The sequence below is a fragment of the Mastigoproctus giganteus genome, chromosome 5 (genome assembly GCF_048544385.1).
Source record: "Mastigoproctus giganteus isolate SK-2022 chromosome 5, ASM4854438v1, whole genome shotgun sequence".
Classification (NCBI taxonomy): Eukaryota; Metazoa; Arthropoda; class Arachnida; order Uropygi; family Thelyphonidae; genus Mastigoproctus; species Mastigoproctus giganteus.
This window is the reverse complement of record NC_143579.1, coordinates 76,176,977-76,191,763: the sequence shown is the minus strand read 5'-3', so window position 1 is coordinate 76,191,763 and position 14,787 is coordinate 76,176,977. Positions and strand designations below refer to the sequence as shown.

The following is a 14,787-nucleotide window of genomic DNA, read 5'->3' as shown; positions in this document are numbered from 1 at the left end:
TTATTATAATTTTTATTTTATTTTATGTATTTATTATTTTTTTACTATAATAATATTTTAGCCATACTTTATTATTTTTTACATCAAGTTTTATTTTTCATTACATCAAGTATAATTTTATATTTAAACAACTGTTTAGTTATTGTTTTCAAATGCATTCTCACATTGATACCTCTTACTACAACATGTGCCATATTACATTTACATTTCCTCAGTAAAATACACAATAAGACCATGCAGTTTACTGGGGAAATTATGACATCAAATTAAAGTAACTTATATAGGTGCAACATTTGTAATTATGGATAGTGGAGAATGAAAAAGACCTGGGGGAAATTATGCAGTTAGATGTGAAATTCTCTGAGCAGTGCAGCTATGCTGCCAGGACAGCTCATGGGCTTTTGTCAATGATATGCAGAAACTTTTCTAGCAGGGATAAGGAGGCAATTATCCCTTTGTATAAGGCCACGATTAGGCCTCATTGAGATCTGTATACAGGCCTGGAAGCCTCTCTTTAGGAAGGATGTTGATCTGCAGGAATGGGTGCAGAGAAGAGCAGCCGATTGGTGAAGGAAACAAGAGGGTGCTCTTACCTAGAAAGGCTTCAGGTCTCAAATTGCAGCATCTTGAGACTAGTCACCTGTGTGGGAGATCTGATTGAGGTGTTGAATGGATTGAGTAAGCTGAATGTTAATGACATTCTTCCACTTGCTGAGACTACACACAAGGAACATAAAATCAAGTTGAGGAAGGAAGGTTGCAGGATCAATGTGTGGAAGTTTGCTTTCAGGCAGTGGATGGGTTGAATAAATTCAAGGAACAATTAGACAGATTTCTTGGAGGTTAAGAACGAGTAGACTGTATAGGGTTTTTTTTTTGCTGATGCTATACAAGCTTGCTTCCTTGTATTATTTGTCATTACTACTACTGACACATATCTTTCTTCTTCTTCTTCTTTTTTTTTTTTTTTTTCTCTTCAATGCAAGCTAAGTTCAACCAGAGTCATTCATTCACAAATCTATCATGTATGAATTGCCTGTAGAGACGGAAATGGATCTCGTGGTGAGACTCGTCTGAGCTGCTGCTACTGTCAAAGAAACTCCAGGTGTGTTCGACCGTGTCCGCCAATCCATGCTGCGTCGGTGTCATGCATGCATCGCGTCTCATGGTGGAACCTTCGAGCATTTGTTGTAACATCATGAAATGCATCCATCTCATACTCCATTGTTAATATTATGTCAAATAAATGTTTGCCACTAATTTCTGCTTCTTGTGCCTCTGCTACTACTGTCCCGTGACGTTTCCGGTTATGGGTTCCTATGCAATTCACATTCCTTTAGATGTTACCTACCTCGCCTAAACGTTTGTACCAATATTTTTGAGACAACCTGTATATACAGTATATAATTTTATTCTTTATATAGAGGTACTAAGTAAACATCAATTATAGATCACCACAAAATTAAAAAGATACTGTACACCTTTTTATAATGAAATAAACATATAAATAAATTAAAAAATAATAATAAGTTTAAGTAACTTAAACCCAAATTACGAGACACCCCTGGAATGTTGTTGCAGCACCCCGGTTGAAAACTACTGGCCTAGGGTGCCTATGAGCACCCTGGACTATACCAAAAATAAGCACAATAAATTGACTTGACTTGACTGGTCTGGATGGGCACACTACCTGCCAACCCACTTTAACTAATTATGGATTTTTTGCCATGTAATGTTTCAATTTTTATGTATTAGCGTTGGTCTTCAAGTATTACTTGATCTGATATCTGATGGGGTAGTTACCTATATAAATAATACAGTGCCTGCTGGGAGCAGTACCTGTTAATAACAAAATCATTGATTTCAGTGGGTGTTAAAGTCTTATCACGTAATAACGAGAGTCTTGTGTTTTTCAAATAGGCATTGGAGACTGGGCCTAGGAAATAGTCATTCATAATAACTGCAATATAAATAACCAAATTTGTACATATGACAAAATATTCAATAAAAATTAAAACACTAGATACAGATATAAAGATGGGATAAAACTCTGCATATAATGTAAAACATAATTAACAAAAGTGATAGAATTATAAAGTTATAAGCATTAAAAATATAAATATTAGAGTTAAATTCAATTAAACAACAGTGAAGTTTTCAAAGGCAGCCACCTTTGAAAGCTTTGCTATTAGCAGTAGTGGAAATTTACAGTGACAATACATAATTAAATATGATAGCAGGACCACGACTCAATATATGTTACAAGGATCACAGCCTCGAGTACAGAATGAATATGAACCCTATCACTCACCTCTGTTAATGATAGTATGTTGTGAAGAACTGATTCGTAAGCTCTCTTGCCATTTCCATGCCAATACTTATACCATGTAATGCGTTGCCTAGAGAAATTTCATGATTTTCCTCCAAAAAATTTTTCCCAGCCACAGCAGATTTCCCATGATCAGCCAACTTATTCTGTTGCTCTTATATGCTCTTCCATACTATCTTTAAACCTATATGCTGACTGTCCTACATAATATTCCCCATGATCCAGGCATGTGATCTTGTATACAGGTCTGCTAGGATTCTCACTAGGAAGGATCATTTATCCATGACACATATGTTCCAGCAACTGCACAGCATGTCTGACTGTTCTATAATACCTTTGTTTGTTTGTTGTTTGTTATTTGGTTTTTAGGAGCATTAGCAACTAAGGCCATATTGTTCCGGGGATATGCGATGGTCATTCCCTGACCTTTCTGCATTCTCCGTATTTGGTGGGCACGGGCTCGTACCCCGATCTAGTCAAGAAGCGTGTGTTACGCACTGCTGCTCCTGCCCACCTGGCTATGGAGGCGCCTATATACCTTTGAGATTTGTCCTGTTAATCCTGGTTAATAAGAAATATTTATGGTAGCAACAAGTGTGAACACTTCTCTTCTCTTTTCTCTCCCTGCAACATTCACATCCAGAATCCCCTGGAGCAGTAGTGTCCAACCTATGGCCCTCAAATAATTTTTATGTGGCCCCGTGGAAAGTGAACTAAAACAGCATTTTAGAGTGTCATGACACTGCGTGTTGAGGCATGCAAGTATTGTGCACAACTGTATCAAACGTGTACATGTAGTCACGTTTTTTTTTTTTTTTTTTTTTTTTTTAATGAAAATTCCAAACACAAGAGGTATTAGAACAAATAGTACTTAGTACCATACTTGTGTTGGAGGCGGAGAAGATGAGAGAAGATATTTGTTGACATTAAACTTGAACTTCTGTAGACTGTAATTTTCAGGAAAGACATATGAAGGAAGGTTGTTTCGGAAAATGGCAGCTGAATGAATAAATGAGGAAGATGAAAAGTTGGTTCTGTGGGTTTGAAGTTGGACAGTAAATGGATGTTGGCTGGTGGCGGCACGTGTTCGGACTGTTTTGAAAGAGAGAGCGGGAATTATAGAAGCCAATTCAGAAGAACAGTGCCCATGGAAGTATCTGTAGAAGAGGCATGCAGCAGAAACAGTACGTCTATGAGAAAGCGAGTGGAGAGACTCTGTTAGAGATGAGTCATTAATTAATCTAACTGCCCATTTCTGAATGGAATCTAGAAGCCTGAGAGAGATATTTGGGGGCACTGCCCCAGATGTGGGAACAATATTCTATGGCAGGGCGGATTTGCGATTTGTACAGAGTGAAAGAAAAGTAATGCCAAGAGTGAAAGAGAAAACCGTATTTTTTGGATGAAGAGGAAGCAATATTTGTAATGTCACAAGAGAGAGATTAGAAGTCAGAATAATCCCCAATAGAGATATATCATCTTGCCTGGAAATCAGTGTCACCGAAGATAAGCATAGGAGCAGAAGAATCCTTTTTTGTGAGATAGAAGACAAGACTGAGTTTTAAAAGGATCGAAATCAACAAAGTTGTCTTTGCCCCACTGGAGAATTACTCGGAGATTGGCATTTAAGGAATTGGCTGATATTTGAGAAGTTGAAGCTGATTAAGCAGGACAAGTTGTCTCAAACTGGAAAGTTGAATGCAATGTGATATCATCAGCAAAACTATGGAAAGGATTTCCAGTTAATGGAAGAAGGTCATTAATATACAAGAGGAAAAGAGTGGGGATAAGAAATGAAAGTGGAGAAGTTAGAAGACAGAGCGCCATCTGTCATCACCCTCAGTGAGCAATCAGAGAGAAAACTGGATAACCAGTTACAAAAAACAGTTGGCAAACCATAAGATGGAAGCTTGTTTAGAAGACCTTTATGTCAAATACGATTGAAAGTGTTTGAGATGTCAAGAGCCACTGCTTTTGTTTCACTGAACTTTTCCATTGAATTTGTCCGTAAATGGGCAACATAAGTCAGAATATCACCATTGACGGAATCCATACTGGTGATCGTTGATCAGACAGAAGGTTTCTAGGTAGTTTAAGAGTTGGCAGTTAATTGATTTCTCCATTACTTTAGAAAGAGTAGAAGTAATTGCATTGGGAGGGATTTGTCACCCTTTTTAGGAACTGGCTGGATATGAGCAAATTTCCAAGCAGAAGGAAAAACACCTTTGGAATAAGAAAGTGAAAAAAGGCGGCAAAGAATAGGAGTAGGTTCAGGAGCACAGGTTTTGAGGACGAGTGAAGAAATACAATGAGGACCTGGAGCTTTCTTAGCATCAAGATTCATTAAAATCCTTCTGATATCCTTTTGACAGAAGACCACAGGAGACATTGAATGGAGCATGTTGGGAATGGTGGGAGGTATTTTACCAAGATCATTAATACATGAGCTGAAAGAAAAATGGGATGCTAGCAGGTCAGCTTTATCCTTGGCTGAAGTGACAACAGAACCATCTGGTTTGGACAGAGATGGGAGCAGAGATGGGCAAAAGTTGCGGCCAATAGTTTTGGCAAGAGACCAGAATGCTCGGCTACCATTAGGGCAAGAAGCAAGTTTTCTACTCTTAGCTTGTTCAAACTCTAGTTTTGACTGATTAATAACTGCTCTACAATTGTTGCTAGCTTTGGTGTAGGCAGAAAATGAAACTGAAGAATTGGAAACAAGCCAAATACTATATGCAACATTCTTCTCTTGAACAGCCTTAGCACATTTATTGGAAAACCAAGGTTTAGATAAAGGACGAGATTTTAAAGTGGAGTGTGGGATAAAGGATTCCATTCCTGCAAGAAAAATTTCACTGACACGATCTGAGCAAATGTTGACATCAGAAGTTTTGAAACAGTAATCCGACCAAGGAAAAGAAGAAAAGAAGTCTCGCAGGTCATCCCATTTTGCATTCTTGTATTAGAAAGTAGTGAGTGATACATTCTGATGAGATGGTGTATCAACACATTCTCCAGTTGTCAGCACGAGTTTGATTAATATTGGGAAATTATGGAAAAATTTTTAGCCGGTTGTATTGTTAAAAGTTCTGCTTATATTCTGTCATGGTCACCTAGTCAGAGGAGTTCCCAACTAATCAGTTCAATAGTGAATTCAGTCAATCTTGAAGGAGCTTACTTATGCATGGGTTAATGCACACATACACATCATTTATACTACCAAGGTAGTTTTAATGCATCGTTTTAATAAGACAATCAATCTTATTTAGCAGCCATGCCGACTTAAGCCAGTCAACTGAAACGCACATGCACTTTACAGTCTTAACCACTTGCTACTTCAGTCCTATTATTATGATATTCAGTGGTTGTATTATTTTTATGACAGCATATGGTGGCCTCAGTTCATTAATTTTGGATCTGTTCCAGCTGTTCCATATTGAATGAGACTGATATGATTGATATCTGAAAAATGTACCAAGCACAGCTGCATGCATAAAAAGGCTGCATGAAATCTCTATAGGAGGACTTCATGGAGCCAGGTATACTCTGTAAATTTTTAAGACATGCTCCACCCCCTCCTCATACTATTAAATTATATCCCAAAAACTTCTATTAATGTGAAATCAGTACTAAATTAACAGCAGTGCTTCCATAATTGTAATTCACAGCTATATCTGCATATTTTGTATTTGCATGCGAGAGAGAGAGAGATAAAATAAAATGCAACAAAAATTATAGTTTACTTTTTTTTTTCTTTTTTTTTTCCTTTTTTTTTTTTTTTTTTTTTTTTTTATGTAAACCCCAAACACGATAGGTATTAGAACCTGTAGTACTTAGTACCGTGCTTGGGTTGGAGGTTGAGATGACGAAAGGTTATTTGTTGATATTGGACTTGAACTTCTGTAGACTGTAATTTTCGGGAAATACATATGAAGGAAAGTTGTTCCAGAAAACGGCAGTTGAATGAATAAACGAGGAAGATGAAAAGTTGGTTCTCTGAGTTTGAAGTTGAACATTAAATGGATGTTGGCTGGTGGCTGCACGTGTTCAGACTGTTTTGAAAGAGAGAGCGGGAATTATAGAAGCCAATTCAGAAGAACAGTGCCCATGGAAATATCTGTAGAAGAGGCATGCAGCAGAAACAGTACGTCTATGAGACAGCGAGTGGAGAGACTCTGTTAGAGATGAGTCATTAATTAACCTAACCACCCTCTTCTTGAATGGAATAAAGAAGCCTGAGAGAGGTTTTGGGGACACCACCCCGGATGTGAGAACAATATTCCATGGCAGGGCGGATTTGCGATTTATACAGAGTGAGCAGCTGTTTGGAAGAAAAGTAACGCCGAGAGCGAAAGAGAAAACCAAGTTTTTTAGATGCAGAGGAAGCAATATTTGTAACGTGCTTGCGCCAAGAGAGATTATAAGTCAGGGTAATCTCCAAAAGAGATATATCATTTTGCCTAGAAATCGTAGTGTCACTAAAGATAAGCATAGGAGCAGAAGAATCCTTTTGCCGAGATAGTACTAGTGGCATGTGATGCAAGAAAGCAAGTGTATGAGCTTATGCAGCATCAGCCAAAAAAAATCACACCATTCCCTCCAAATGCCTGTCCAGTTATTCCTTAAATTTATTCACCCTATCAACCTCCACAACGACAAATGGAAATTTGTTCCAGCAATTAACCACCCGCTGGCTAAAGGCAAATTTCTGCACATCTATTCTACATCTGTCTTTTCTTAATTTGAATTTATGCCCCCTTAGGTTCGTAATCTGAACAAGTGGAAGGATCCCATCAGAATTCAGCACGCTCAACCCATTCAAGGCCTTATATACCTCAATCAGATCACCACGCAGGTGCCTAGTCTCCAGCCACTGCAATTTGCAGAGCTTAAGCCTCTCTTGGTAAGAGCATCCCTTTATTCCCCTCACTAATCTTGTTGCCCTTCTCTGGACACGCTCAAGTAAATCTACATCCTTCCTAAAATGAGGCCTCCAGACCTGTACGCAGTACTCATGGAGTGGCCTGACCATTGCCTTATACAGAGGGAGAATCACCTCCTTCTCCCTGCTAGCAAAATTCCTATATATCATTGACAAAACCCCATGACCTGCCCTGGCAGCTTGTCTGCATTGCTCAGAAAACTTCATATCTGACTGCACAATTACTCCCAGGTCTTTTTCATTTTCTACCACCTTAAGTATAGTTCCACACAGTTGGTACGTTTCTCTGGGGTTACTTCTACCTATATGCAGTACTTTGCATTTGTCAAGGTTAAACTTCAGTTGCCACTTCTTAGCCCATCTGCCAAAATTATCTAGATCCTGTTGCAGTAGCACACTGCCATTACTGTCATTAACAACCCTGCCAACCTTTGTATCATCTGCAAACTTCGACATTAAGCCTGATATACCTTCATCAATATCATTGATAAATATACAAAACAATAGTGGGCTTAACACCGAACCCTGTGGGACACCACTAATAACATTAGTCCATGAAGAGCAGCACCCATTGATTACCACCCTCTGTCTTCTTCCACTTAACCATCCTTTTATCCATTGTAGCAACTTACCCTTAATACCATTCTGCTCCAAATGCACAACAGTGTCAAAAGCTTTCCTGAAATCCAAATATATTATATCAAAATTATTTTTTGCATCCAGTTCCTTTGTAACCACATCATAATATCCTACCAAATTTGTCAGACAAGACTTTCCCTTAACAAACCCATGCTGTGTCTGAATTATTGCTGCAGTCTTGTCTAGATGATCCTGCAATGCATCTTTGACCAGCGACTCCATTATTTTACCCGGAACAGAAGTAAAACTAACTGGTCTGTAATTACTCGTGTCACCCTTCGATCCCCCTTTGTGAATTGGGGATACATTTGCACATCTCCAGTCCGTGGGAACCTCCCCTGAGTCCAAGGATGCTCTCATAATTATGGCTAAGGGTTTGCTTAGTTGCTTTGCCGCTTCCTTTAATATAACTGGATAGATATCGTCCACCCCAGGTGCTTTTCTTATGTTTAACTTCAACAATTTCTCCTCCACTTTGCTTTCATTTATTACAAAATCATTAAGTATCCTGCTACAATTTGATAACCTTCTGCCATTTTCAAACCTTAATATAAGATATAAGACATGACTGAGTTTTAGAAGGGTTGAAATCAACTAAGTTGTCTTTGCCCCACTGGAGAATTACCTGAAGATCGGCATTTAAGGAATTGGTAGCAGATTTTCGAGAAGTTGAAGCTGATTGAACAGGGCAAGGTTTCTCAAAATGGAAAGTAAAATGCAATGTGCTATCATCGGCAAAGCTGTGGATAGGATTTCCAGTCAGTGGAAGAAGGTCATTAATATACAAGAGAAAAAGAGTGGGGGAAAAACTGAACCTTGGGGGACACCGGCATTAGTGGAGAAGTTAGAAGACAGAGTGCCATCTACCATCACCCTCAGTGAGCGATCAGAGAGAAAACTGGATAACCAATTACAAACTGTTGCCAAACCATAAGATGGAAGCTTATTTAGAAGACCTTTATGCCAAACACGATCGAAAGCCCTTGAGATGTCAAGAGCAACTACTTATGTTTCACCGAACCTTTACATTGAATTAGTCCATAAATGGGTAACATAAGCCAGATCATCACCAATGGATCAACACTGACGGAATCCATACTGGCGATCTTTGATCACACGGAAGGTTTCTAGGTAATTTAAGAGTTGGTGGTTAATTGATTTCTCCATTACTTTAGAAAGAGTAGAAGTAATTGGAATGGGATGATAATTGGATGGGAGGGATTTGTCACCCTTTTTAGGAACTGCCTGGATATGGGCAAATTTCCAAGCAGAAGGAAAAACACCTTTGGAATAAGAAAGTGAAAAAATGTGGCAACGAATAGGTGTAAGTTCAGGAGGACAGGTTTTGAGAACAAGTGGAGAAATACCATCAGGACCTGGAGCTTTCTTAGCATCAAGATTTGTAAAAATCCTTCTGACACCCTTTTGACGGAAGACCACAGGAGGCATTGAATGGAGTGTGTTGGGAATGGTGGGAGGTGTTTTACCAAGATCATTAATATATGAGTTGTTAGAAAAATGGGATGCTAGCAGGTCAGCTTTATCCTTGGCTGAAATGACAACAGAACCATCTGGTTTGGACAGAGGTGGGAGCAGAGATGGACAAAAGTTGCGGCCAATAGCTTTGGCAAGGGACCAGAATGCTCGGCTACCATTAGGGCAAGAAGCAAGTTTTCTACTCTTAGCCTGTTCAAACTCTAGTTTGGACTGATTAATAACTGCTTTACAATTGTTGTGAGCTTTGGTGTAGGCAGAAAATAAAACTGAAGAATTAGAAACAAGCCAATTACAATCTGCATCATTCTTCTCTTGAACAGCCTTAGCACATGGAAAACCAAGGTTTAGATAAAGGACGAGAGTTTAAGTGGAGTGTGGGATAAAGGATTCCATTCCTGCAAGAATAATTTCACTGACACATTCTGAGCAAACGTTGACATCAGAAGTTTTGAAACAGTAATCCGACCAAGGAAAAGAAGAAAAGAAGTATCGCAGGTCATCCCATTTTGCATTCTTGTAATGCCAAAACAACACGAGGTTGGAATTAGCCATGAGATAAAGGCTCCATTGGAGAAGTGACAATCACCAAGTTGTGATCTGAAGTGCCTAAAGGATCTCTCACTTCGACCGTGTACTTAGAAGGGTTGTTTGTGAGAAAAAGATCAAGCATGTTGGCTGTATGATTAGGATGGTCCGGTATTCTTGTATGTAAGTGAACAATCTGTTCAAGGTCATTAGTATCTCTACCAGCTGGGTCGGTGTGAGTAGAAAACGGAAGCCAGCTGGAGTTGTGAATATTAAAATCACCAAGGAAAATAACCTCACTGTTCGGAAAGTTGCACTGGAGAAGAAGTCAAAAAGCCCCAAGTGATTAGTGGAGTTGGGAGAACGGTAGAGGCAAAAGATGAATTTTACACAATGAGGTAGAGAGATTTTAAGCCAGAGAAGATCAAAGAGAGTAGATTCCAAATTGCCAAGACTGACAGGGAATATCAGAACGGACATATGTACAAGTACCACCTTTGAGGCGAAAGGAAACATACAGCGAATAATTTGGGCATCTGAGATGAGCAGTAGTTGAATCAACCGTTAACTGAGATTCTGTCAGAAAAAGTACATGGGGTTTGGCAGACTGCAAGTGGAAATGTATATCATTAAGATTAGAATTGAGACCACATATATTTGTGAAATGAATTGGGAAGTATTAAGAATTACTGTGAAGATCTCACCAATTTTGAAATGCATTTCTGATAGAATAATCAACAAAAAACATAGAAGCTAAATGTGTGCAAAAATAAACTAAAATGGAGAGTTGGGGAAACAATTTAAAAAATATACTCTTGTTAGTAAGCAGATTTTTCTTTCTTTCTTTTTTTTTTTTTTTTTTTTTTGAAGTTCTTACTTCATCGGTTGCCATACCAAAGCATGTCCATTTGAGACATGGGAACATAAATATTGGAGAATTCAGTGGGGGAGGGAGGGTATTCACTATTTGAACCTTCCCTGTATTCTCCAGTATTTGGATCTTGAATGACATTCCTTTAATTCCAACTTATCAGGATTAGACCACTTTGTTGGGTGTCATCTTATAAAACGTTTTCTCTCACACATACTTTATTATGGCAACTGATGATGAAATAAGAACTTTAAAAAAGAATGTTCAAATATACTACTCTTGGGGACACAGTTATATACTGATATAATTGTGTCCTCAACTCTCCATTTTATTTGATTTTCACACACGTTTTCATTTCCTGTTTTTAGTTGATGATCTTTTTGAAATGCATTTCTAAATGGATAATGTATTTTTTCTTAGTGAACGATCTTTTATCCCTTTTATTTTTATTCTTTATTACATGCAAATGTAAAGTATGCAGATATAGAGGTGGATTACTGTTATGAATGTATTGCCATTACAGTAAGTTAATGTTATCTTCCTTCATATTGGTTTGAAAGGAGGGTTATGTAAGAATCCAGTAATGAATGCAATATGGTAATAGTATGTTCCCTTCAAAATATATTTCAGTACTTAAATAGTATCATTTTTATATTAATGCACTAAAATGAAAGAATTAGAATTAGTGAAAGAATTGACTTATGATTTGAATTTAATGTAAATAATATAATATGCTAGGTGTTAGGTAATAAGTTAATGTAATACTTTATTTTGTGTGTATCACTAATAAGTATAGAGCTAACAAATTTCTTTATAATTATGGGAAAAAAATTACCAAGTGTTTCTAGTAAAACATCAATTTTGAATTAATGTCACGATTTTGATAAGCAGTTCTGTGTTAATATTAGGTAGGATTAAAATTCACATTAAATAATATTAAACTAAGAACAACTAAATTGAATTGACAAATTGTACATGCCTGTATGTAGAATACAGTATTAGTTAACATTTAACACTCCACGACCCACCTATCACTGGTTTAGTTCGCTGGTGCAGTAAACTAAACTCACAAAACTCACGTGGACTTAAGTGTTTTCCCTACACAAACTGAATTGTATATATTCCGTGTAGTAAGATATAATATATCTTTCTATACATTAAAATTTACCTCCTAGTGATATTTATTCAGCCAATGAGAGAATAGAGATGCGGGTTTCGTGTTTATACATAACAAATACTAAAATACGTAACAGAAGCTTGTTCTACTGTGGTAAAACAAAGCTGTTGTTTAAGCATGGTCATGCGCTATGTTTATCTAACATGACCACACGGTACCATTCTTGATTCCATATGTAACATATTTATGTATTCATAGCAGAAGAAGAGATACAGTGTTGAAAGCTTCTGTAAGTATTATTTTACTTTATCAAAAGAAGCAAGCACAGCGAACAGGGGGCGAAGTCCCCCTAGTTGTCATTAAAAATAGTAAATTTGAAACTGAATTTCATCATTGTCTTATGCCTGTTATTATTATATTTTGTTTCTTTCTTTTTTTTGACCAGAAGTTCAAAATAGATTAGTTTGTGTTGCTCGACGCATCCCATCTGGTGAAAAGAGCCCCACAGCATTAAGAATGGAACAGTTTACTACACGTCTTGACTTAACAGGGAAAATTCTTACTGTAGACACAAGGTGAGTTCTTCTTTTCTTTATAATATCTAATACTATTGACTTTTTTTAGGAATGAAAACTTTTCCTCTTGTTTTAACCCTTATTTGATACATCACTACACAGGAAGAGGATTGATAAAATTAACTCAAATAATATAATAATAAAATAAAATATAAACCTTGCAATGAGGTCACTTGAGATAATGCCACGTATACAAGTTGCTGTTGATGATCTTTCTGATAATTATATACAACTTTGTTGAAGGTCCCTCCTTGAGATTTATGTATAGTCAAAGCGCAAGCACATACTAAAAGAAATTGTGTACGTCTACATGTTAATTTCCTATCGTTCTTGAATGGAATTGTAGTTGATCATTTTATAATAGGTACGGATTGACAAGGTAAATGTTTATCTTTCACATATTGTTTATAATGAGATTAAAGGTTATGTCCTATTTTTGACTCGATAAATTTCATCCATACTCGTTTAACTGTTTCATCATCCTCAGATTCGAAATATACTAAAGTACCGATTGCACCATTTAACAATTCATCGACCACATCTATATTTGTAGTAATCATGTACGGTTTCTTTTCGATAATGGTAGAATGTATGGAAGTCCTGCAGTTTCAGTCACTGACATTTTATGAATTTTATTTTGCATACTTGCTAATTGTTCTTTAGAATAACATCCGTGGTAGAAATCTTGTGCAACCAGTTCATTGGTTTCATCTGCAACTAAAGCATTTGTATTAAAGGCATTTACAACACTATTTCTTAAAAATAGTCGAATTCCTTGCAGACATAAATTAGTAGTATCTTCTTTGGTAACAAATCTCGATTCTATAAATCGAGATTAGTTAACAAAGAGATTTATAACCGAGATTTGGTAGCAAATCTCGATTATTCAAATTTATGAATTGGTACAAGTTGTACCAATTCATGAAATTGTAGTGAATGCCATAATTCTGGAGCAATCAATTAGTTCTTCAGGCATTTATATATAGGTGTAGCACGCACTGGAGGCAATTGCTTTAAATCTTGAATGAAGTATATATTCATACCTCTAAATGGTATTTCATGAACACCAGTTATCTGCTTTAAACGTATATCTATAATCGATAATAGTTCTACACTAATCATACTAACTTCATCGATTATAATAGTACGTACATATTGAAATGCAGTTCTGTATTGTTGAAGAATTTCATTATTAAGTCGAAAATTATTTGATAGATGTACAGTGGTACCTTGGTATACATCCTTAATCCGTTCCAGATCCTTGGACTTATACCAAACAAATTTTTCCCATAAGAAATAAAGGGAAAATGATTAATCCATTCCCATGAAAAAAAATCCTATTGTTATTGGCATATTATACATTGATGGGGTTGTATAAAATAATTTAAACACTGCTTAATACTAAAATACATAAATACAAAAGCAATTAGATGAAATAAATGAAAATTTAACAAACTTTAATTTTCTCTTTTCTGTCTCTTTTCCCTACTTGGACCTGGTTGAGGATCACCAAGTTTGACTTTTACTAAAAATCTGTCCAAAGAACTTTGCTTCTGCCTTCTTCTCAGGATGTTTCGGAAATGTGACATTGTCTGGTCATTCCAGACAATGCTATTAGAGCTTGTTTGGGCTTTGTTGGGGTGGTACTTCTCTGCAAAGTTTTTGACCTCCATCCATTTGGCAAAGATTTCCTTGATTAATGAAGTAGGGGGCTTCCTCTATGTCCTCGTCCTCTGAGCCTGAAGAGAATGTATCCAACTTAGTCTTGTGCTCCTCCTTCTCAAGTTCCTGCAGCTCCTCAGTGGTCAGGTCTTCCCTATGCCCCTCCACATCACCATCACTCACATCCAGACCCATGGACCTGCCTAGAGAGACAATATCCTCCACTATAGGCACAGCCTCAAAGTCCCTTTCAGTCACTGCTTCTGGCCACAAATTCCTCCAAGCAGAGTTCATTGTTCTGTAGGAAACTTCTTGCCAGGCTTTGTCAATGAGAGATATGCAATGGACGATAGTAAAGTGATCTTTCCAAAACTCTTTCAGGGTTAATTCTGTGTCAGAAGTCACTTGAAATTACTGATGACCTGCTGGTCCATGGGCTGAATGAGAGGAGTCATGTTAGTAGGAAGGAACTTTACAGTGATGAAGTTAAACTCCTGCAGCACAGAGTCCTGCAAGCTTGGAGGGTGAGCTGGAGCATTGTCCATTATGAGGGGGGCCTTCGCAGGCAGGTTTTTCTCCTCTAAATAACCTTTTACACTTGGTCCAAACATAACATTAAACCACTCGCTG

At 37.2% G+C, this 14,787-nt stretch overlaps 1 protein-coding gene across 1 annotated transcript in view; it reads left to right on the top strand.

The window, feature by feature from the left end:
- Window positions 1–14,787, top strand: part of LOC150085504 (uncharacterized) — a 934,283-nt gene that overhangs the window by 595,080 nt on the left and 324,416 nt on the right. The window contains exon 11 of the mRNA XM_090374582.1: window positions 12,366–12,495. Coding sequence (XP_090230708.1) covers window positions 12,366–12,495 — 130 coding nt within the window. The remainder of the gene's footprint in view (window positions 1–12,365; window positions 12,496–14,787) is intronic.